A 22,979-nucleotide genomic window follows, 5' to 3' on the forward strand; every position below is an offset into this window, starting at 1 on the left:
AATCGTGTGAAAAGGTCTTATTGAACCTTTTGGACTCATTCAAACGGGATGTTTTCCGTCATCCTACCCATTGCCTCGACCTGGCGCTGAGTTATTTTAATCTTTTTCTTTACCTGAAGCAAAATTTTGCCGGAAAATGCTTCGAAACTGACGAGGACGTTGAGGAAGAGATGAGAATATTTTTGAGGACGGCGGCGCCAGAATTCTATGACACAGGAATCAAGGAAGGAAATAACGGGAAATATGTCAAAAAATAGTGTGCATATGCATCTAAAATTTCGTATGCCTTTTTTAAAAAAAAATCCTGATTTTAAAGTAATAACAACCCGTGCATATTATGTAGTATAATATATTGCAGAGTGTTGATAGAATTCTATTCTTTGGTTGTGTTATTAGTAGTAATAGTAGACTCCATTGAGATTATCAATGTATCACAATAAAATATGCATACAAATATACTTATAATGTTATATAGAGTGCGTATTGTATACGAATCCTTTCGAAAAACGGGCAAATTCAATCGAAAAAATACGCAACATTTCATTCCGATAATACGTTCGCATTAGGGAGGCTTTTTCTCTGTCTTGACACTTCAGCTGTTAATGCTGCTTATGGATAGAACAACGCACGCATTAGGGCATCCAGTACCGGTATCCCGAGTAATTTTAAAATACCGGTAAGGCAATCTCAACAATTCTGATTTATGGTATTATTTATTATGCTTACATACTGCTGTCTGCAATTTAGAAGAGATCTTAATTTAGCTACGTATTTTTTCGACTTATACGAGGTATTTAATGAGAACTCTGCTATTTTAGGTAGTATTGACCTGTGTGTCCGTGATAACTATCTTGAAAATCAAGAGCATCAGCTGTTTATTCTCCCAAGGTACAGAACCAACCTGCCACTGGTAATGCCAATAATTGGGAGGGCAATAACTATGTTCAACCAAATTTCTTCGGATGTTGATATATTCCACTTGCGTGAGGGTGAGTTTAGGTGTACTCTATTTTATAAATTCTTAAAATAAGGTCTACTTAGCAAACTCGGTGTACTTCTTTGAACTTCTATAGATACCTATATAATTGTATTTTCACTGCTTTTGTATGTTTTTATATTTTCATGTTTATCGTTTTTATTACTTTTCTTCTTTATAATAATGTTTTATGTCATGTTGTGAACGTCTTAAACTTATAATTTGTAATGTCCACAATATATTAAAAAATAAATTGAATTGACTTGAATTGAATTGAATAATTTCAATAAACGGTGGTACAATATTATGACGAGATTGCTTGCAGAATTAAACTGACATGGAGCGCTTTTGGGCGTCTTAATAGTATTTTTAAAAGTCACCTCCCATTGTGTCTTAAATGTAAAGTGTTCAACCAATGTGTGCTACTAGTGGTCATGTATGTATATAAAACATGGACCTTAAAGTAAGAGAAATTCAAAAAATACGAGTAGCGCACTGTGGCATGGAGAGATGCATGTTACGCATAACGCAAAAAGACCACGAAAGAGATCAATAGATAAGAAAGTAGATACGAGTACGCAGTGTGGCAAGGAGCTGGACATGTCGTTTGGCGAGTTGATTACTACTGGATATAATGATGTCATATAGTAGTATCGAAGAGACACTAGATGGCCAAAATTTAGAAGCCGTCGGTAGCCAGTAGCTATTGGCTTTTCACCTGCTCGTAGAGAATTGCTCTTAAGTAACTACTCCTGATATGTTACTAAACCTAACCTACTGCGGTTGCAATACATCAACACATTTTGTTTATTATTCTTGTTATTGTACGTTATTTTTTACCTTTATACGCCATACAATATGATCTAATAGTTTAACATTGGATTGTACACATTAATAATGACAGAGTTTAATTAAATAAAACTTTTTGTATTTTCATGAATTCATTTCTAACAATTTAACAACATGTTTAAAACTCTTTATGGATTCAATACACATAATTTTGTTGTTGTATTCTCGGTATTGTAAATTGTGTGTGAATAAAAGCCCCTAGTAAACACACCAGCGAGAAAAGGCAAAAAAACAGCATCGACAAGCAGAAAGGGGAAAACAAAGAACAACAGATTTCTAGTGCATTATTAAAAAAAAGAGAAAAAGAAAAAAGCTCGACTGACAGACACTTATTTACTCTTTACTCCTTTGCTTTCGCGAGAAAAAGATTTTTCTTCCCACGCCCTTCAGAGCTTCTTCAATATTATGGATCGCTTTCGTTCAGTCATAATTTAATATACACTTCTTATTTGTCGGAAACTCATGATCGATATGCCCCTTCGGAAATCACGTTTACTTGGCGCAATCTTTACGATTTCACAGTTACACTCCACTATAAATAAGAAGTTTTAACAAGATTGCAATCTAATGTTGGCGCGTCTAAAAACAATACAGTTAATAATAGTAATTTATATTTACATATGTTTGACAATTTCAATAAATCACATAAGATATTGACTTGTTTAGTAAGTCAAAGGACGCCAGTTCAAAGATAGGCACACATTTATGTGGGATTCGATTTGGGTCATCAATGTGAGAGTCGCCGACGTATCGTAGGTCATGGTGTTGAGGATGCTGATGAAGAAGTCGAGATTTGGTGGTTGCTCCGATGGATGGAGGAGCGAGTTTTATTTGCAGCGTAATGGTCGTTACAATAGTATGTTACAGTAATTATGTTACAATACCTACCAAAATTATGATAGGTACGGATCTGAGGTCCGCATCTCGGTACAATGAGATGTTGTGCGGGACGATACGGAGATCGAGATAGTAACGGACCGGAAACGTATATTAGGGTGACATTTTTGATGAATTATTTTTTACTATTTATACAATCAAAATAATATTATTTTTATTGAAATAATCGAGTCAGCTATTATCTAGCGTTTGTGTCAATGGATGACTGACTGAGTGAAAAATGGATATGCAGAATTTATTATTGAGGTCGGCTCCTTACCAAGTCTGCTATAATTTGACACTATGGAAAAAAGATATTTAATTAATAATTAATTCTATATCTCTATAATATATATTATGTAATTTCCAAATATCAAATGGCGAATGGAGATAACCGATTTGACTGCGGATCATTACACTAGTCAACCTTTGATTGGACATGGTGGCATTGCTGGCAGGCTCTATGAGGTTGGTCTTGTTACCCATTCTACATGTACATGTGGCGAAGAAATACAAGGTGAAAACTATATTATCTGGAAACAGCCTAAAATGTATATGGAGAGAGAAGAGCTGCTCAAGTCAGTTCAACTAGCTGTTGGACACATCGGACCGTCTAACCTGTTCGCCACAGAGGCCAAATTTCGTGGGGATTTTTTTACATAGATTGTTCGGAAATTTTGTAATAGCATTTATTGTTATTTACATTTTTTTTTATTTAGCCTCTTTGTGTGTCTCTCTTCCATGGGCAGTTATGTAAAATTAGTCAAGCACACTTGAGTGCATGGTGACCTAATTCTTAGCTAACTGTTCCTGAAAAATTCTCAGTCATAAAAAATACTGACGCTTCACTTCAAATGTAGGGTCCCGTGATATGCCTGATTAATACCGGGTGTGATACAGAACGTATAGGGTTTGGTGGGGACATTAAAATAAAACAAATTTTAAAAACACTAACCTTAACCTTAAACAGAAACCAAAACCTCAGGAGATATTACGATATTGTTGAACTAAGGGTAGCCATTTCCCATTAAATAAATATAAATAATTATAAAAACGGAAATTTATGTTGAATAAAAATAAAGATACATTTAAAATGTAAGGCAATCGAAATACGTCATCGTCGTAGTTGAGAGTTGTTATTTATGCATTGCATCAGTCGACTCAGAATTGCAAAACAAACAGTGTCAAAATGCCGCCACATTTTTTTATGCAGTACTTTATATCATCTTTTCATGACTCTAATATAAAAAAAAAAGTGTTGTATGGATGCATTACTAACAATATACCACTAAATCTAATTTAAATGCCATCTCTGATCCAATAGACAATATTTCGAGTCTATGGTTTCAGATACGTACAAAATACACTTGACAACTTCCGAAACTCGTGAGTGACTGGCAAACATATTTGGATACATTTTAAATTAGGTATGCACGTGTCATTGCTGTTCACCAAGAACGTGACGTTCAAGGACAACTGAAGTAAACTAGAAATCGCGAACCCGACAAGAAAATCCTTTTAAAACTTTTATAGTACCTAATTAATACATTTTGTTTCCAAGCAGTGAGCTGAATTTTTTAATGGAAAAACATTTTTGTTATTACTAAGTTTAGATAGCTATTTCTATAAGTATAAACCTAGTGATTCTCCTCAATTTGCCACCCTTTGGGTAACTGCCGCCCCCAAGCAGCTCAATCTGCCTACCCCCACGAGACCTCACTGGTTGTATGAGGATCCCATGTTTGGAACCCCGAACCGTCCCCAAATTTGAATAACATAATGTATAATCAATCCATTTTAACTTTATTGTGTGCTGAATGTAAAGTCTTTGGGTATACGGAAGATTAGCGACAAAACCGTTGACAATTTAAACAAAAATGTAATGGGTGTTTTTTTTTTTGCTTTGAAAGAATTTAAAAGAGGGTTAACTGTGAACCCGAACAGTAATACTGCGTTCACTTCATTGATGACCGGTATAGTCTGGAAAATCATCAAGAATAAAGCTTGAACAGCACTACCAAATTCTTCTTCTTCTTCGTCGATGGCGCTACAGCTCAAGTCGAGCTCTGGTCTCCTCCATCTCCTTCCTCCAGCCGGAACGGTCCTCCGCACGTCTTTTCAAGTTCCTGATTTTTTGCAGCTGGTTGGCATCTTTTATAATGTTATCACCCCATCGTGTGTGTGGCTTTCCCACTGGCCTTTTCCCCCCTGGGTTTCCTTCGAGGATCTTCTTCGGTATCCGTGACTCAGGCATGCGCTGGACATGGCCTGCCCAGTTTAGCCTCTGGAGTTTAATGAAGGTGAAGAGTTTTGAATCTTGGTATAAGCGGTATAGTTCCGTATTGTCCCTAATTCTCCACTCCCCACCATCATTCATGGGTCCGTATATCCACCTCAGGAACTTTCTCACAAAGCAGTCCACCATTTCAGCTGCTTTCATATTTAGCGTAGCACTACCAAATTGTAAAATAGTTTATTTTGAAAATCGGTTTGCGCAACTTATAGACAACTTGATTTTTATGGCACACATATTTGTACATCTGAGCAAATCATCCGTCGAACTGTGGATAGATTTCATTTATTCTCAAATATGCACTGTACGATGCGGTTTACACGCTGGTGGCATCATCGGAACTTATTACCGGACCATGATCAATGATTTAAAATATATATATGGATGGCATTGATCCGGGCAAGTGGTTTCAACAGGAATGGTTTTACGTGCCATACGGAGACTGCAACCATCGATTTTACAACGTTTTATTAGCTCGTGTTCTAATTTGTCGGTGGTTTTTTATTCAGTACAAATCTTGCAATCGATTTTTAACTAACTTCCCGACTAGCTAGACATTTTAAACTTTTTTTTAGATCGTTTTTCTTAGATCGTATTCTTGTTTGTCCGGTGGTTGGTTATCTAGTACAAATTCTTGCAATCGATTTATAACTAACTTCCCGACTAGACATTTGAAACTTTTAGAATATATCAGAACACGATGCCAATGCATTCTTTTAATACGTTTAGCCATCTTTAAGTAGAATTGAATTCATTTTCAATCAGTTAATTCTGTTTTGTATGAAAAGTTATTTCGGAAGAAATCCGTAATCCAATCCACTATTATTGGTTGCTAAATGGGTGGTCCTAGCAACAAAATTATTAATATATACGTGCGTTACTATGGAAATAAAAATGACATTTCAGTATTCTATATTTGTTTGTTTGTTTGTTTTTTATTTACATCATATCAAGTACAAGTTTGAGCATACTGAGTATAATAATTGAACAGATAATTTAAAAACGTTGTATATAAAATCTTGTAATTGAAATCAAAATATGGCGATTAGTTGAGTTCGAGAAATCAACATGTCAATTAATTGACCTCCACAGTACTGAGATTTGGCCCTTCTGGTTTATTTCCTTTGGTGTTTAGTAATTTCACTGGTTTATGCTGATAAACCACTAACAATTGACGCCTTGGAAACCAACATTGTTTATGTTATTCATCATATAGGGCCAGCAGAGCTTAAACGATAAAAAATTGGATATCCGGAATATCGCCAAAAACATTTTCAAATATTACTGTATCGATCGTTTGAATGAAAAAAAATCATTAAAAATAAATTTTTTCTGTATTTTTTTTTTACAATTTCAAGTTCTATCGGGTTTAAAAATATAGAGCTCAAGTAATATACCTAACCTAATATCGGTAATAGTACAATACAATTAAAATCAGACGCCAAGGAAACTATACCCTCACTCCGAGAAGATATCAAAAGGCATTAATAAAATCAAAAATATAATAATATATTATACATCAGTTAGGAAGCAGACAGGAGTACGCGATGTAATAGACGTTGCCAAACAGATGAAATGGAGATGGGCAGGGCACATTGCTCGCCGAAAGGACGGCCGCTGGACAAATGCCGTCATCCAGTGGTACCCAAGGGGCAAAAAACGGCCACAGGGTCGCCCTAAAAGCCGCTGGATTGACGAACTGGTAAAGTTCGGCGGAAATACGTGGCAGCGAACGACACAGGATCGAGAGAGTTGGAAGAAGCTTGGGGAGGCCTTCATCCAGCAGTGGATTAACCCCGGCTGATGATGATACATTTGTAGCAAAGGGTGGAGGTAGGCATGGTTTCGCATGGTTTAATTGAATTTTAAAAACTAACCAACACCACCTGTAAATTGTAGTATTTTTTTTCGATGAAAACAAATACGCATGAGTGACAAAGTTTAGTGTGCACTATTAATGGTTGATCTTAACAGCCTACTTCCACCCTTCGCCACTGATGTACATACTATAATATATAAATATACAATTCACAAGGCTAAATACGATTGATGACATAATATGCTCAAACACCTATGCACGAGGAAAACGGTCATAGAGTAGTTCCCGTAGATATGTGATTGAAAATTGTCGAACGAAAAGTTGTACAAAAAACTAAATTGAAAATGCATTGGAAAGCGCTGTTTCTATTAGTTTCTAACCACGCCGCTCCATCACTCGGCGCTTAGATCGCGGACCGTCGATTTGCGCGGGAGTTTAACGTCGGATTCGCCGGATATGTCGGATTGGTAGGATTCAGTTTTATAGCTCGAGCTGTCTGTTTTTGTTTTTTGTTTGTGCTCCAAAAAGATCAATCCGTTTGCGGCGTTCGGTGTTTGAATAACAATACAATTTGTCAGCGCGACGTATTATCGGTCAATATAGACCGATGTGGGACATTTATTTTGGTAACTAGATAAATAATATATCGTCTATTGTTTTAGCAGATGTGAACTATTTGTTTTGTTACTTTGGGTACGTTTTATTTTCCGCGATTTAAATATATGCACATATTTTATGCAACACTGAAATAAAATATTTGGTTGCCATCTACAGCAAGATGAGATAAATATTTACTTAATTTTTTAGTATGCACATGCATTTATGTTGATTAAATCTACTTCAATATTAATTAATATGTGATTGTAAATTTTATATTCTTAAATCTTAATTTTTCGTGTTGAATAAAAAAAAATGAGTAAATATTATATTTTGTGATTTTTAATGTTTTAAATACACGAGATTTTCAATAAAACATCATTATGAAGATGAAATACCTAAAGCATAACAAAAAACTAACCGCTTGTATATTTTTTATTTCAAAATAATTAGAAGATAAACTTCTTATATACAATGTTTTTAAATTTTCTGTTATCATATAAACTTGACTTGACTAGCTCAAACGATCAAAAAAATTTGTACTTGATAGAAATACTGAATAAATATAGAATACTGAAATGTAATTTTGACATTTCATAGTAACGCACGTATATATGAATAATTTAGTTGCTAGGACACCAGACCTTTAGCAACCAATAATTAGTGTTTTACTTTTTACGGATTTCTTCCGAAATAACTTTTCATACAAAACAGAATTGGCTGAAAATGAAAAAGATGGCTAACAGTATTAAAATAATGCATTGGTATCGTCTTCTGATATATTCTAAAAGTTTCAAATGTCTAGCTAGTCGGGAAGTTAGTTAAAAATCGATTGCAAGATTTGTACCGGAGAAACAACCACCGGACAAATAAGAATACGACCTAAGAAAGATGTTGTAATAATAATGAGAATTGAGATGTCATGAGGCACTTTTGAAAGAATAAAACAATAATTCTACTGCCGTAATGAGAGTCGTGGCACTGCGATCAGACGCTACATTATAATCAGCAAGCATTACACCATCATCTGCCGGGGTTGATCCACTGCTGAATGAAGATCTCCCCTAACTTCTTCCACTATTCTCGGTCCCTAGTTCTTCGCTGCCACGTATATTCATCAAATTTCGAGTTCGTCTATCCAACCGGTTTTAAGGCCTCCCTGTGGTCGTTTAATGTCCCTTACGTACCACTATATGATGGTTTTCCACTTCATCTACTAAACGTCCTATACCAAATAGCTAGATATTATTATCGATTAGATTTTTGGGTACTGTTCGGTTATACGGAATACAGCGGAAAACGCATTTTGAAAATAGCCGATAAACTTAATTATTTGTTAGTTTAACCTAACCTAACCTAATCTAAACTAACCCTAACTAACAAATAATCCAGTATATCGGGTATTTTCAAAATGTGTTTTCCGCTGTATTCCGTATAACCGAACAGTACCGATTTTTGTGGTCTCACTCCATGCCAGCTTAGTTCTGCGAGCAACATGCCCCCCCACAAAGGAGGGGCTGACAGAGCTCTAGCCTGGGAGCCCGGGCTCAGAAAGGGTCCGTCGACCAGATAAGTCATATAAATACACATCACAAATTCTCACTAATAGTGAAAAGGCGCTATTTTCCTTCAATAATGATATTATTTAAAATTATCTGTTTGTACGATACAATTTTTATTTGTGTATCGATAGTCGACAATTCCATATTTCAAATGGATGTAGGTACCTACTTATTAAAATATTCATATAATATACACATTAATTTTATCGCGTACACCATTTAGAAAACGCTACTGTGGAGCGTCACACTACCTTTATCCTATGCGATAGGTAGGGGGGCCGCCAAATACCCTAGCCTGGGGGCCCGCTTCAGGATGTGGGTGCCATGGCGAGCAATCTTATCAAACATACCAGGGTCAATTGATAATAATTGTTGCCTAAGATAAACATACTTAATGATAAGAATTGAGTGCCATTGATGAGGATCAGTTTTGGTTCAGAAAATAAGTTAGGATTACCTTTTTCCTCAAGAAATTTATTTTTAAGGCTTTCATTTGTAAGCTCCTGCACCCTGTTCTGAAGTTATTCAATGTCGAACTTGCAATACGGCTTTTGGACTTTTACTCTGGCTATTTCATTACTGTATATTAATATGTTGAACACACATCATTTTGAAAACACTCATGAGAAAATAATATAGCAAATAGAAAAATCTTTTTTGAAAAAAATAAGACACCCGGCAGGAATCGAACCTGCGTCTCTTGGGTATCGCGCCCTGTGAATTACCACAATGCTACGAGTGCACTGCTTAATTGCGACAAATTTTAACTATTGGCCTTTTTAATACTTGCTCATAATTTTTTCAATAAAGATTTTTTTATATTGGTTATATAATATTTTCTCAGAAGTGTTTTCAAAATTCAATTCATTCAAATGTTCAACAGTATTATAGTTTATCTATAAATATAAAGAATGACAGATATATTTCGCATTTACTCTGTCAATGAAAAATGTTAGTACAAATCTTGATCGGTTCAATTAACCCCATGGATTTTTTCTGAGGTTTTTTAAAATTAATGAAAACACTACCAATGAAAATTCTTTGTCTTTCTCATACTATGTAAAGTCTACGCCTTAACCATACAGATAGTTTGCCGTATCGGATTTGTTCGTAGCACCCGTCTAAAGGCACCCGCACGAGTGCTACGCTGCTACGGCAAGGTCTACGGCTAACTTTGTGTCGTCTGTGTTATTTGTACAACCCAAGAGCGTCTTATTAACGGTGTGCATGTCTCCACACCTCTCTTGTAGCACTTCACTGTTTCTCTACACAGTCTACAACAGGGTTGACAAACCTGTTTACGTACGCATGCCGCAATTTCCCAAATATTTTTTTGACTGTTTGACGTGCCAAGTTTTTGCTTTCATGGGGTGAAAGATGAAAAAAAAAGTTTTTAAAAATTTTATATGTTAAAAGTTTACAATAATTACAAGATAAAAAGAACTTTTTATTTAGAACGTTTTTAAATTTGCTATTGAATCATATAAACTTGACTTGACTAGCTTAAACGATCAAAAAAATTTGTACTTGATGGAAATAGTACTGAAATGTCATTTTGACATTTCATATTGATGTCTATAGTAACGCACGTATATATAAATAATTTAGTTGCTAGGACCCCAGACCCCTAGCAACCAACAATGGTGTCGAAATAACTTTTCATACAAAACATAATTAACTGAAAATGGATTTAATTCTACTTAAAGATGGCTAAAAGTATTAAAAAAATTCATTGGCATCGTGTTCTAATATATTCTAAAAGTTTCAAATGTCTATCTATTCGGGAAGTTAGTTAAAAATCGATTGTGTACCGGACAAATAAGAATACGAGCTAAGAAAAACGTTGTAAAATACAATTGAGTTCTTGAGATTCTATGTTTCAACGTGTTTCTAGCCGAAGGCATAATATCTTTTCTTCTTTAAATTTTTTTTTTTTTTTTTTTCAAAGTTTTCAAAAAGATCGTTGGAGCATTTTAACCACACTTCTTTGATAATATATTCCCTATCACTGAACGGTTTTCCATTTTTAGCAAAAAGCAGCTGTTACGTTTGAATGATTACAGCCATTTTTGTGGGTAGCGATGAAATTGTTTGTTACCGTATTACTTAGTTTGGTCTTTTACACACAAATTGACATCTAAATTGCTCCGATCAGATGAAGCATTCTCTCGCTACAGTAGCCTCAAGGATTGTAATTCGATCAAAATATCAGTCGTTCATTATTTTTTTTAATTTTATATAATATGCATTTATTTGTAAAACTTTTTTATAAAAAAATATTTTTAAAATTATTATACACTTACTATTTTTTCTATCTTCAAAATAAAACATTCGCGTGCCATGCAAAATCATCTCGCGTACCATAGGTTTACCATCACTGGTCTACAGTATACATAGCAGTAGTGGAGTACGGAGATTCTTACCCAAGAACTAGGATCTAGGAGTACACGGAAGTGAAATGTATGAGAGTGAATCATAAAAAATAACCATTGAAAAAATCATTAGAGACTCTTAAATCCAAATAACAAGAGTCATCTATTTACATTATGTAGATTATTTATTCTTTTCTTTTGTAGAGGTTTAATACAACCCTACAACTGACATGTTTTTGCATATGCTCATTTCTAGAGCATAGACAAAAACGCAACGGAAATTACACAGTTGTCATAGAGCGCTCCTAAAATGTAGTCAACTCGAGAAGCTCGCCGTTCCCTTTCAATATCTATTTCAAAAATAATATTATAAAAATTTACTCAAAACTTAAATTAATAATAATATACTGTCTTTTCGTAGTGCCATGTAATAACAACAAATCTATTGGTGCCAAAATATAGACATAAACCATACTACTTGACTATAAATATAACCAACTTGTGTTTCCTTCAACGCTGCCGATCACATGTCACACACACGATGCAACCATCCGAACATATTATTATGTACATACTTTGACTCCAAACACAAATTGAAAAACAATATTATGTATTTGCCAGACCCAGAGTTCGAACTTGGACATTATAAGCCGACGCATACCAGGTACCTATTATAATTATTGGACAGTTTCTATGTCTGTTTGTTTCATTATAACTCAAAAACTACTGGACCTACATTAATAAAACTAGTAAAACTTGTCGAATTTAGTATTATATTTTTAATATCTGAGTATTATAGGTAAGTATTCATTTTTCTAATGCTCAAAACGTGGAGTCCCCATTCAACGTTATTAAAAAAAAACACTTTTATTTTTTTATTAAGTTTTTGATCAATCTAAAAGATTCGCCGATAGATTCTTTATGATCAGTTTCAAGATAGAAATGTAAAAAAAATATTGACATCGTCGATTTACGTCAATATTATTTTTTTATTATTCGATATATCAAAATAAACAACTTTATAGATTGAACACACATAACTTAAAAAAACCTCTGATATATAAACTAAGATGATATATAAACCCACTAGAAAAAACCGTATTTGAAAAAAAAAGATACGAAACTCGACGAGATTTGAACCCGAATAACCGCATTGTTTTTCACTGTATGTCGCGCCAATCTGTGCATTTACCAATTATGCTACGAGCCTTCTATCTAATTATGACAATTTAAACTAGTGTGTCATACATGAAATGCTTATCAAATTGCGTTATAATTGACTGTCGGTTTTTGTGTATTAAATCAAGGAATATTAATTACGTTAAGAGCATACTTCAGTGAAACGGCAAATAATTTTCAACTATAGGTGCGACGTAATTTTGGACTCACTGGCAATCAGAGAGCGAAAGTCGAGCTGTGAACACGTCAATTTGTTTCGTGATGGCGACTGGGGTATTAATTTTTAAATCGTGTAGAGATGACTAAAAAACGTTACGCATTTACTTGAAAAAGAAAAATTGTCAATGAATATATTATTATTGTTACTAATAGAACAATAAACAGAACATTAAATGGACGCATGTTGAATTTTTATGAAAAATTATGTTTTGTTCTGCAGGCGTCGTTTGCACAATCTTCGCATCGCGTAGTCACGATCGATTTAGACCGTGCCCCAGCTGAAGTATAGCCTTAATTACTAACCGACATCCGGCTCTCGCCAAGTATTTTAGTTATAACGTCTACTTGAACTTGCTAATAATTTATAATAAACAATTTATTTTATTCAACCAATAATTCACAAGATTTTCAGAATGTAACACTTTATATTGAACATACATAACTTGAAAACTATATAGATGTTTCGCGGGCAGGTTGACAATGTCAAAAACTAGATACCTACTGAACTAATGACATTATTAAGACTTAATTCATGAGTTTGCAGTATATAAACTACATTTGGAATATATTTTTTTAAACTATACATATTATGGTACTGTTCGGTTATGAGGAAAACAGCGGAAAATACATTTTTAAAATACCCGATATACTGGATTATTTGTTAGTTTGGGTTAGTTTAAGTTAGGTTAGGTTAGGTTAGGTTAGGTTAACCTAACAAATAATCCAGTATATCGGCTATTTTAAAAATGTGTTTTCCGCTGTATTCCTCATAACCGAACAGTACCCATATTATAATAACATACTTACATAATTAGATTTTTTTTTTGACTAGTTACATTTTATATAAAAAAATTTATAATAATGTGGTTCCATCCTTATTTGCGCGCCACTGCGCTGCTTGAGGGTACTTACCGAAATACTCACAACCGTCTATTTTGGTTCCCAGGAGTACCAGGCTGTATTATGCTACATATGAGCACACTGATGCCTTTATAACAAGTACCAGCAAGAAGTATCTAAGATCATGATAGTATACTTCACGAAGTCAAAATTGTCTATGTACACAAACTTGGTATTGTAACTCTGTTGAGGACACATTTACACGAACTGCACCTTTATCATATTTTACCTTGGTACAACTTCAAAACTTATTCACTTTGTTCGGGTTCAGAAAGCACAATATGTAAGATGTGGAACTAATATTATTTTATTAACGAACGGATTTATATGCAACAAAAAACATGATTATATGCATGCAAATATGCAGTTGAAAATTGAGTTTTATATGGAAAAAAATTGTAGATAAACATGTATCTATAGTCAAAGAGATAAACCTTCTATTAGTGCAAATGTTTCGGCAGGTATTTTAAAAATCTTCTTACATTTATTATGTAAAAATAATTACAAGATAAAAATAACTTTTTATGTACCACGTTTTTAAATTTTCTGTTGAATCATATAAACTTGACAATTCTATGTACCTATTAATTATTTAGGACAAATAATGGAATTGTCAACAAATCATTTTTTGCTATTCAAACAAACAAATTATAGAATAATGAAATGTCATTTTGATTTCCATAGTAACGCACGTATATATTAATAATTTAGTTGCTAGGACCACCTCCTTAGCAACCAATAATAGTGGATTGGATTACGGATTTCTTACGAAACAACTTTTCATACAAAACAGAATTAACTGAAAATTTATTCAAGTCTACTTAAAGATGGCTAAAAATATTAAAAGAATGCATTGGCATCGTGTTCTGATATATTATAAAAGTTTCAAATGTCTAGCTTAAAGTTTAAGCTTAAGTTAGTTAAAATCGATTGCAAGATTTTTACTGGATAAACAACCACCGGACAAACAAGACTACGAGCTAAGAAAAACGTGGTAAAATGAATGTAGGTATCAATTAATTCACAAAAACCGATAACCAACATTATGAACACAATTTGATAAGCATTTTATATACGAACTAATAGTTAAATTCGTCATAATTACGTAAGATACCCGTAGATTGAATAGAAAAGCTTATTGGCGTGAATCCAGCGGTTACAGGTTCAAGTTTTGTCGGGTTTCATACTTTTTTTTTCATAAAAGATATTATTTTCTGGTAGACATTTTCAAATTATGTAGGTATGCTCAATATAGAGAATGTTATATTCTGAAATCTTGCCAATTAATCGTTGAATAAAAGAAATAGTTTATTCAAAATACATCCCATTTTAGAACTAAAACCAATGGCTCACTATGCATTAGTAATTAATTATTTTAATTAGGTAGGTACCAGCTTGGATTTACCTATATATAAATTTAAATTCCACCAATAAATAAATCATCACACCCGCAAAAAAAGTGCTTAAAAAGTAATTCAATGTGTAAAACAAACAAAATTTAAACCGGTTTAGTAATGTCGCAGTAGAAAAGTCCCAAAATAATTTGTTATTTCAAGTAAGTTATAATTATCAAGAACGATTGTTGTTAGCATTTCTCGCTATGTCAATCATACAAATGGTTAATTTAACGGCGAAATCTTTTCTTCTGACCCTAAGCCGGCTCTCACATCTAAACTCGTCTTGTCTGCCGCACACCCATCAATCAAACCTTCCAAGAACGGCGATTTGGTGTTGCATAATATTACGAAGACCGCGCAGATCTACCTAGCGACAGTCGCACGTAACCTTCGAAACGTATAGATATTTGGATTCGGCGATCGGCGAGCTGGTATAGGCATGACCAATTCATACGTATTTTTTGTGTGCGTCCTAGCGTCTTCGACTCAAAACCCGGGAAGCATGCAATTTGTCGATTGCAACAGCAGATGTTGTTTTCAAACTTAACAGTCGCATTCGACCAATCTACGGAGCTCCATTTGGTAACGTGTGTTTTGTGAATAACGATGACGTCACATCAACTTATTCGACACGTTGCAGGTGGACGAGTTTTGATGTGAGAGCCGGCTAAAACGTGGGTGAATTTTTTGTGGAATATTGTTCTGTAAACCTTATTTTTACACCCACGGTGGCCGCGCGGCTTAAGCGTTGGACTATCATGCAGTGGGTCTCAGGTTCAAATCCTGAGTTTGGCAAGTACACCTATTGTTTTTCAATTTGTGTGTGAGTAAGAATATGGACCTAATAGGTTGAGCAAGTGGCTGACATCCATTTCTCGTAAAAAACAAAATCTGTTAATACAAACCTCTACCTTGTGGAGGCCATATGGTTCTATCAGGATCGAACATGGTCGAAAAAAAACCCTTATTTAGTAACATTGACTGTCTTGTGACTGAGTATACCGTATTAAACTGATTAAACAATCTCAAAAAAACGCAAAGAATTTAACGTCAAAATAAGTTACCAACGATCACGAACGACGATGAATAGAATATTAATTTCATGTTTTCCATGACTACCAATTTACCTACACTAAAATAGCTATTGATTTACATACAAAACTGTCATATGATCCCCTGTAATTATAATACATTTACTTTGATCTAGATATTGTGTATTTAACGTAAGATAGGTAATTAATACAGTGAGCGAGGCAAAACATATTGGGAAGCACTTTCCCATATGAAACCAGTACCAGCATGGAGTATCAATAGGTACATCAACGATTTTTGAAAAATTGTTTTTATAACCAAGAAACCTCGGCAATGTTGGAAAAACACTATACGCAGCAACGTATAGATATCATCATCATCATCATCATCATCATCATCATCATCATCATCATCATCATCATCATCAGCCTGAATCTATCCACTGCTGCATGAAGGCCTCTTCAAGCTGCTTCCACTTCTCTCGGTCCTGTGCATTGCGTTGCCACGTACTTCCGCAGTTATCATTTCATCGATCCAGCGGCCTCTAGGTCTACCTTGCGGACGCTTTGTACTTCTTGGATACGAATAGATGAGTAGATTTGTCCAACGATTGTCTCTTCTTCGAGCTATGTGTCCAGCTCACCTCCAACTCTATTACATCGCAAACCCTTGTCTGCTTCCTTATCCACCCATTCCTCTTTTTGTCCTTTCGCGTTATGCCCAGCATGCACCTCTCCATACCACGTTGTGCTACTCCAAGTTTCTGGATCTCTCTTTTACTTAGGGTCCATATTTCACACGCATATGTGATCACGGGAAGCACACACTGGTTGAACACTTTGCGCTTTAGGCACAGTGGAAAGTCACTTTTGAAGACATTATTCAGGCGGCCAAAAGCACTCCAGCCTAGCTTTACTCTGCGAACAATTTCATCAAATATACATCCGTCTATAGACACTTGTTGTCCCAGATATGTGTGGCTTTTCACCTGTTCGAGCTGAGTGCCATTGATGCGGATCTATTTTTGACCCGCAAAGCAGTTGAACATGACTTTCGTGTTTGTTACATTTATTTTCAATCCTACTTTGTTGCTTACTTATGATAGATTAGATATTATGTATTGAACGTAAAATAGGTAACATTAAATATAGTGAGCGAGGCAAAACATATTGGGAAGCACTATCTCATATAAAGCCAGATATTATCAATTAATACATCAACGATTTTTGAAAAATTGTTTTTATAATAATAATAAAAACCACGTAACCTCGATAATGTTCGAAAAAGACCATGCGCAGCAACGTATAAATAGATATTGTATAATGTATAGATATGAGAAGACATTATTACACTTCAGATCTTTGCTCACAGGCTTTTCAATTTAAAGTAGAGTATTTGTTTTCGAGGTGTCGGTGCTTTGACTAGCGATGTTGTATTTATTTTCCGGTGTGTGTCTAACGATATATGAGTTCAACTCAGTTTACATTTTCAGGTAGGTACCATAATATATTATATAATAGATATATGTTTATATTATATTTCGATAAAGAAATCAGTAAGGACTTAATTAAATATTTTATAATCAACTACCTACATATATCCCACAGTAGCGAAAGGTGGAGGTAGGCTGTTAAGATTCGGGAGAAATAGTTCACATTAAACATTCAGTCAGTCGTACTTATTTGTTTTCATTTAACTAAGAATACAATTTTCAGATGGTGCTGATTTTTTTGAACTTCAATTAAACCCCGCCTAAACCAAACCATAATAGTATAGATATGCTATTGGCGATCCAACAAAAATATTAAAAATAATTGTGCATATTTTTTCAGTCATATTTATTTGTTTTCCCTTAACGGCCCACATGCGCCACGTAGGTCAAAATGGATATTTTATGGTACGTTCAGGGCACAACCCTGGACTTTTTTTAAACGCTATAGGCCGGCGCTTAAGCCACGCGGCCATCGTGGGTGTATGGCGTAATCGTATATAAGAGTCAGTCGGATATAGTCACATATGGCATCCATACAGCCTGAAGACAAAGATGTCTTAAGTAGTCCAAGAAGACTTAGAAGCCAACTGCAGCATACAAATCAGTGAGAAGATGCATCTTACTGATACCAGCTGATAGAAAACACGAGAAAACGGCATAATGGGACTATTTTAACACATCACTTAACTCCAAAATCAATAAAAAAAGTGTTAAAAATATGATATGTCGTATTCTGACAGTTAATTATCCCGGGATAGGAACTGTCAGGCGTGATCTTATTTAACGCGGGTAAAGATGACCGCGTTAACTGGTTTATAGCGAAATAGATTACTTTTCCATATAGAGAATTAAAATGCGGTGATTTTTTAAGCTAATTGCTACTAATTTTCAATACGAGAGCAATAAAGATACTCATGAATCCACGCGAAACAGATACGCTCACATGACTTGCGTACCAACTGAAATATTCGCTTGTCACTGTGCTACGAATTATTTTAGATAACTGCCTTGTACACGGAATTGTCTTGAGTGATATCTATATATCCATATGTTTTGGATCCAGAAAATAACGGAAATGTTTTTCCGTGTTAACTATAATGATGGAATCACTAGAAATATAGATGGGTAAAAAGGTGACTATGGCACTGAGAAACCCGCGGAATATAATATTATTATTATAGTGACACTTGACACTTGTAGCAATCTGTTGGAATATTTATGCAGTGGCGCACTCATCATTTAATATCGGGGGAGCCCAAGGAGGAGAATATAAATTAGTCCCATTGGCTCTTTTTCTTCTTCATATAATTATTTTTACATATTTTCACAATACACGGCGGCATATTTGTACAGTTTCTTCTAGTTTTTATTAAATTAGAGACATAGTGGCGGTAACCGTTGAGCGTGTCATCAGCGACTGGCGAATTGGAAGTGACTAACAGCGACCATGCTGGACATGAGCGCCTAGTATGCTAAAACATTACTCAAATAATATCGGCTGTGCTATCCGCTTGATCTAGAGTGCTACAATATTTATGCCGAATTCCACTGAAAAAAAATGTTCTTTTGATTTACACCACCCCCGACTACAGTGGGTGTAGTCGTTTTTTTCGCCGAATGTTTATCGTCGATTTTTGGTTTTTTTAATATTGAGGTTCCAAAATATTATTTGAAGATGGACAAAAAAAAGCATTTAACTCATACATAAACCTATTCAACACAACACAGCCTAATTTATCGTTTATCGGTATTTTGTCTATTGCACTCGGTGTACCTACACCATGGCCTCCACATCCTGAAACGGGCCCTCAGGCTAGGATATTTGGCGGGCCCCCTACCTACCGCTAAGATTAAAGTGTGAAACACTACATTAACGTTTTTCAAATTGTGTTTTAGTTCAAATTAAGGGTTCTTATACAGTGAATTATTAACGATTTTTAATACATCTACTTTAATAATGGAGCTGTCGAGTATCGATACATAATAATCAGAAAATATATTGCACAATAATTATATAATTTAAAATGTAATGTAAGAGTCACACAGCGAGGCATAGAGAAGTGCATGTTGGGCATCACGCGAAAGGACCGTAAGAGAAACGAATGGGTTAGGAAGCAGGCAAGAGTACGCGATGTAATAGACGTTGCCAAACAGCTGAAATGGAGATGGGCGGGGCACATTGCTCGCCGAAAGGACGGCCGCTGGGCAAATTCCGTCATCCAATGGTACCCAAGGGGTACGAAACGGCCACAGGGTCGCCCTAAAAGCCGCTGGATTGACGAACTGGTAAAGTTCGGCGGAAATACGTGGCAGCAAATGACACAGGACCGAGAGAGTTGGAGAAAGCTTGGGGAGGCCTTCATACAGCAGTGGATTGACCCCGGCTAATGATGATGATGAAAATGTAAGGTATATAATATATATATATATAAGGTATAGTTTATTGGCTTTCAATTTCAATGCTTAAAATCATTCTGATAATTTTTGTATTTGAGGGATGCCAGAGCCCCTTGCCGCCCCCTGGGTGCGCCACTGTATTTATGTAATGTAATCAGTCAAGGTATGGAACATGACATAACAGGAGAAGAAGTGGGACATTCTGGGAGTAACTTCCGGAGTGTACTCATTCAATAATATGATAATGAATATAAACGAATCAAGGATGTAACCTTGACCGATTCCTGTTGAGATCCCAAACCACAGAGTGATAGCAACACACCTCAAATAATAATGTATAGTATAATGCCAGCGGTAGCAAACCTATGGCACGCGTACTAGCTGTGATAAAATCAGTTTTACAATCGATCGGATTTTTAATTAACAGGTAGTTAAAGCATTTAGTAAAAGTTAAAGTTAAACTCACTCTTTTTGAGGGGTTGTCTCGGGATCGAGGGGGTCCCTCAACCGGAGGTTCTTCGTGATATCCTCTGTCTCGTTCACTCGTCTGGTCTGCGAAAGAGATGCAGGAAGCAACATGGCTGTTTCTGGGGACAAAAAAATCAAATTCAAGTTTAGGTATTTAATTCAGTAACTAAAAATAAATGGAATAGGTACCTCAGATATATAAAGATTAGAAAAACTATTTTTGAAAATATATACATATAAGTATAATTCTCTCCAAATCAAACCGCTCCACACCACACCCAGTCTTAATCAGGCGTGTTACGAGGGCCTATATTTTGATGTGAAGAATCACCAGATTGTTTTGTTTTTCCGATTCAATTCAATTCAATTAAATTAATTTTTTAACATATTGTGAACATTACAAATTATAAGTTTAAGATGTTCAAGACATGACATGAAATATTATTATAAAGAAGGGAAAAAAGTAATAAAAGCGATAAAAATTAAAATATAAAAAGAGAACATAATATTATAAACATACCAAAGCAGTGAAAATACAATTATACACATTCTATAGAAGTTCAAAGAAGTAGATCGAGTTTACTAAGGAAACCCTATTTTAAAAATTTATAAGACATCGCCCATCTATATAATATTCATGCTCACGTAGGTGGAATATATCAACATTCGAAGCGATTTGATTAATCAGAGTTATTGCCATCCCAATTGGCATCACCAATGGCAGGTTGGTTCTGCACCTTGGTAGAATAAACAACTGATGCTCTCTATTTCTAAGATAGTTATAAGGATCACACAGGTCAAAACTGCCCAGAATGGCAGAGTTCTCATTGTATACCTCGTAGAAGTCGAAAAAAATCTTAGCTTAATAAAGATCTCTTCTAAATTGCAGACTGCACACCTATGAGAAAGTCAATTAGACAAAGCCACGGATAGTATCCATATAACCTCGAGTAAAGGAGTCTCAAGAATTTCTTCTGAATCCTCTCGACCATAAGGCCATACTTCAAATGATGTGGTGCCCAAACAATAGACCCACTCTCCAGCCTGCTTCGAAATAAAAAAATAAACAAAAATTTTAATACCGTAACATCCAAAAAGAGCCAGGAAGTACGCAAGACGAAGCCCAAAATTTGTAGCGCCTTTTTACAAATAATAGCTATATAATATGGTCACTAAATGACAGCTTACTATCAAACGTACCCTTACAGATGGTATTCGCGAAAGATTTCTGCCATGCATCGAATATTGGAAAAATTATACTCGCGAGGCTCTGGTAGACGATAAAATATAGCAGTTTTCAATATTTAAGTCCAGTTTGTTACGCCTGCCCCAATCTAATATAATATGATCTATATTATCAAGTTGGAGTTTCAAATCAAATCAAATCAATTTACAATATAATATAATGAACATAACAAATTATAAATTCAAAGCGTTCGCGACATGACATAAAATAAGTGTTTTTTAAACAACTTAGTAACAATTTTTAAAATAAAAATACAGTGAAATGTGAGTTAATAATACAATAAGTAATAAAATAAGAAATAAAATAAGAAAAGAAATAGCAAAAATAAAAGTAGATGGAGGCACACAGAGTGAACTATTGATAGACCCTATCTTAAAAACTTATAAAACAACGTCCACCTAAATTCACCCTCACGTAAGTGGAATATATCAATATCCGAAGCGATTTCATTAAACATGGTTATTGCCCTCCCAATTGGCATCGCTAATGGCGGGTTAGTTCTGCACCTTGGGAGAACAAACAACGGATGCCCTCGATTCCTAAGATAATCATCAGAGACACACAAGCCAACACCACCAAGAATGGCAGAGTTCACATTTTCGCCGTGAAAAAATATGTAGATTAATAAAGATCCCTTCTAAATTTTAAGCTACAGTATGTAAGCATACCTAAGAGAAAGTCAGTCGGATAAAGCCAAGGATAATATCCATTCAGCAATCGTCCAAGGTGACAACTTCCAAGAAAGGTATCAAGTCATCAGCGACCAACAACATGCAGAGGATTCATCCGGAATAACGATGAATTGTGCTCCGTCCAACTGGAAGTTTTAATATTAATATAAAGTATTGCTGGTCTATTGCCACGGTAGAAATTTTATTTATCCCTGAATACAAGAAACGGTGAGTAATCTAACGCCACGGAGCGAATTACGAGTATTATTTACATTGCAGATTTATCCAGCGTCATTTTTCCACATTATTTGATGAAATTTCTCATAAACTTTCCGGCACACAAGAAAACAACAGCGCCGTAATCCGACCCGATTTGTTTGAATCAAAAGAAAGTGAATTTAAATCCCGTGGGAGGGATTTAACTTTTCTTTTAACTCACCACACCTAACGTCGATATTATATTATTTTTTTTGTTCAGAATAAATATTTGTTTAAACAGTTCTGGGTCTTGACATATTTGAATCCAAAACTAATAATTACAAGAGAAAAAGAACTTTTTATATAGATACAACGTTTTTAAATTTTTTGTTGAATCATATAAACTTGACTTGACTAGCTTAAACGATCAAAAAAT

The 22,979-nt window shown here is 34.9% G+C and overlaps 1 protein-coding gene across 1 annotated transcript in view; it reads right to left on the reverse strand.

The window, feature by feature from the left end:
* vex (somatomedin B and thrombospondin type 1 domain containing protein vexed) overlaps positions 1 to 22,979 on the reverse strand; it is a 335,439-nt gene that overhangs the window by 44,859 nt on the left and 267,601 nt on the right. The window contains exon 4 of the mRNA XM_085950346.1: positions 20,427 to 20,547. Coding sequence (XP_085806472.1) covers positions 20,427 to 20,547 — 121 coding nt within the window. The remainder of the gene's footprint in view (positions 1 to 20,426; positions 20,548 to 22,979) is intronic.

The sequence above is a fragment of the Rhyacophila brunnea genome, unplaced genomic scaffold (assembly GCF_057557595.1).
Source record: "Rhyacophila brunnea isolate RB1 unplaced genomic scaffold, BYU_Rbru_1.0 scaffold_23, whole genome shotgun sequence".
Classification (NCBI taxonomy): Eukaryota; Metazoa; Arthropoda; class Insecta; order Trichoptera; family Rhyacophilidae; genus Rhyacophila; species Rhyacophila brunnea.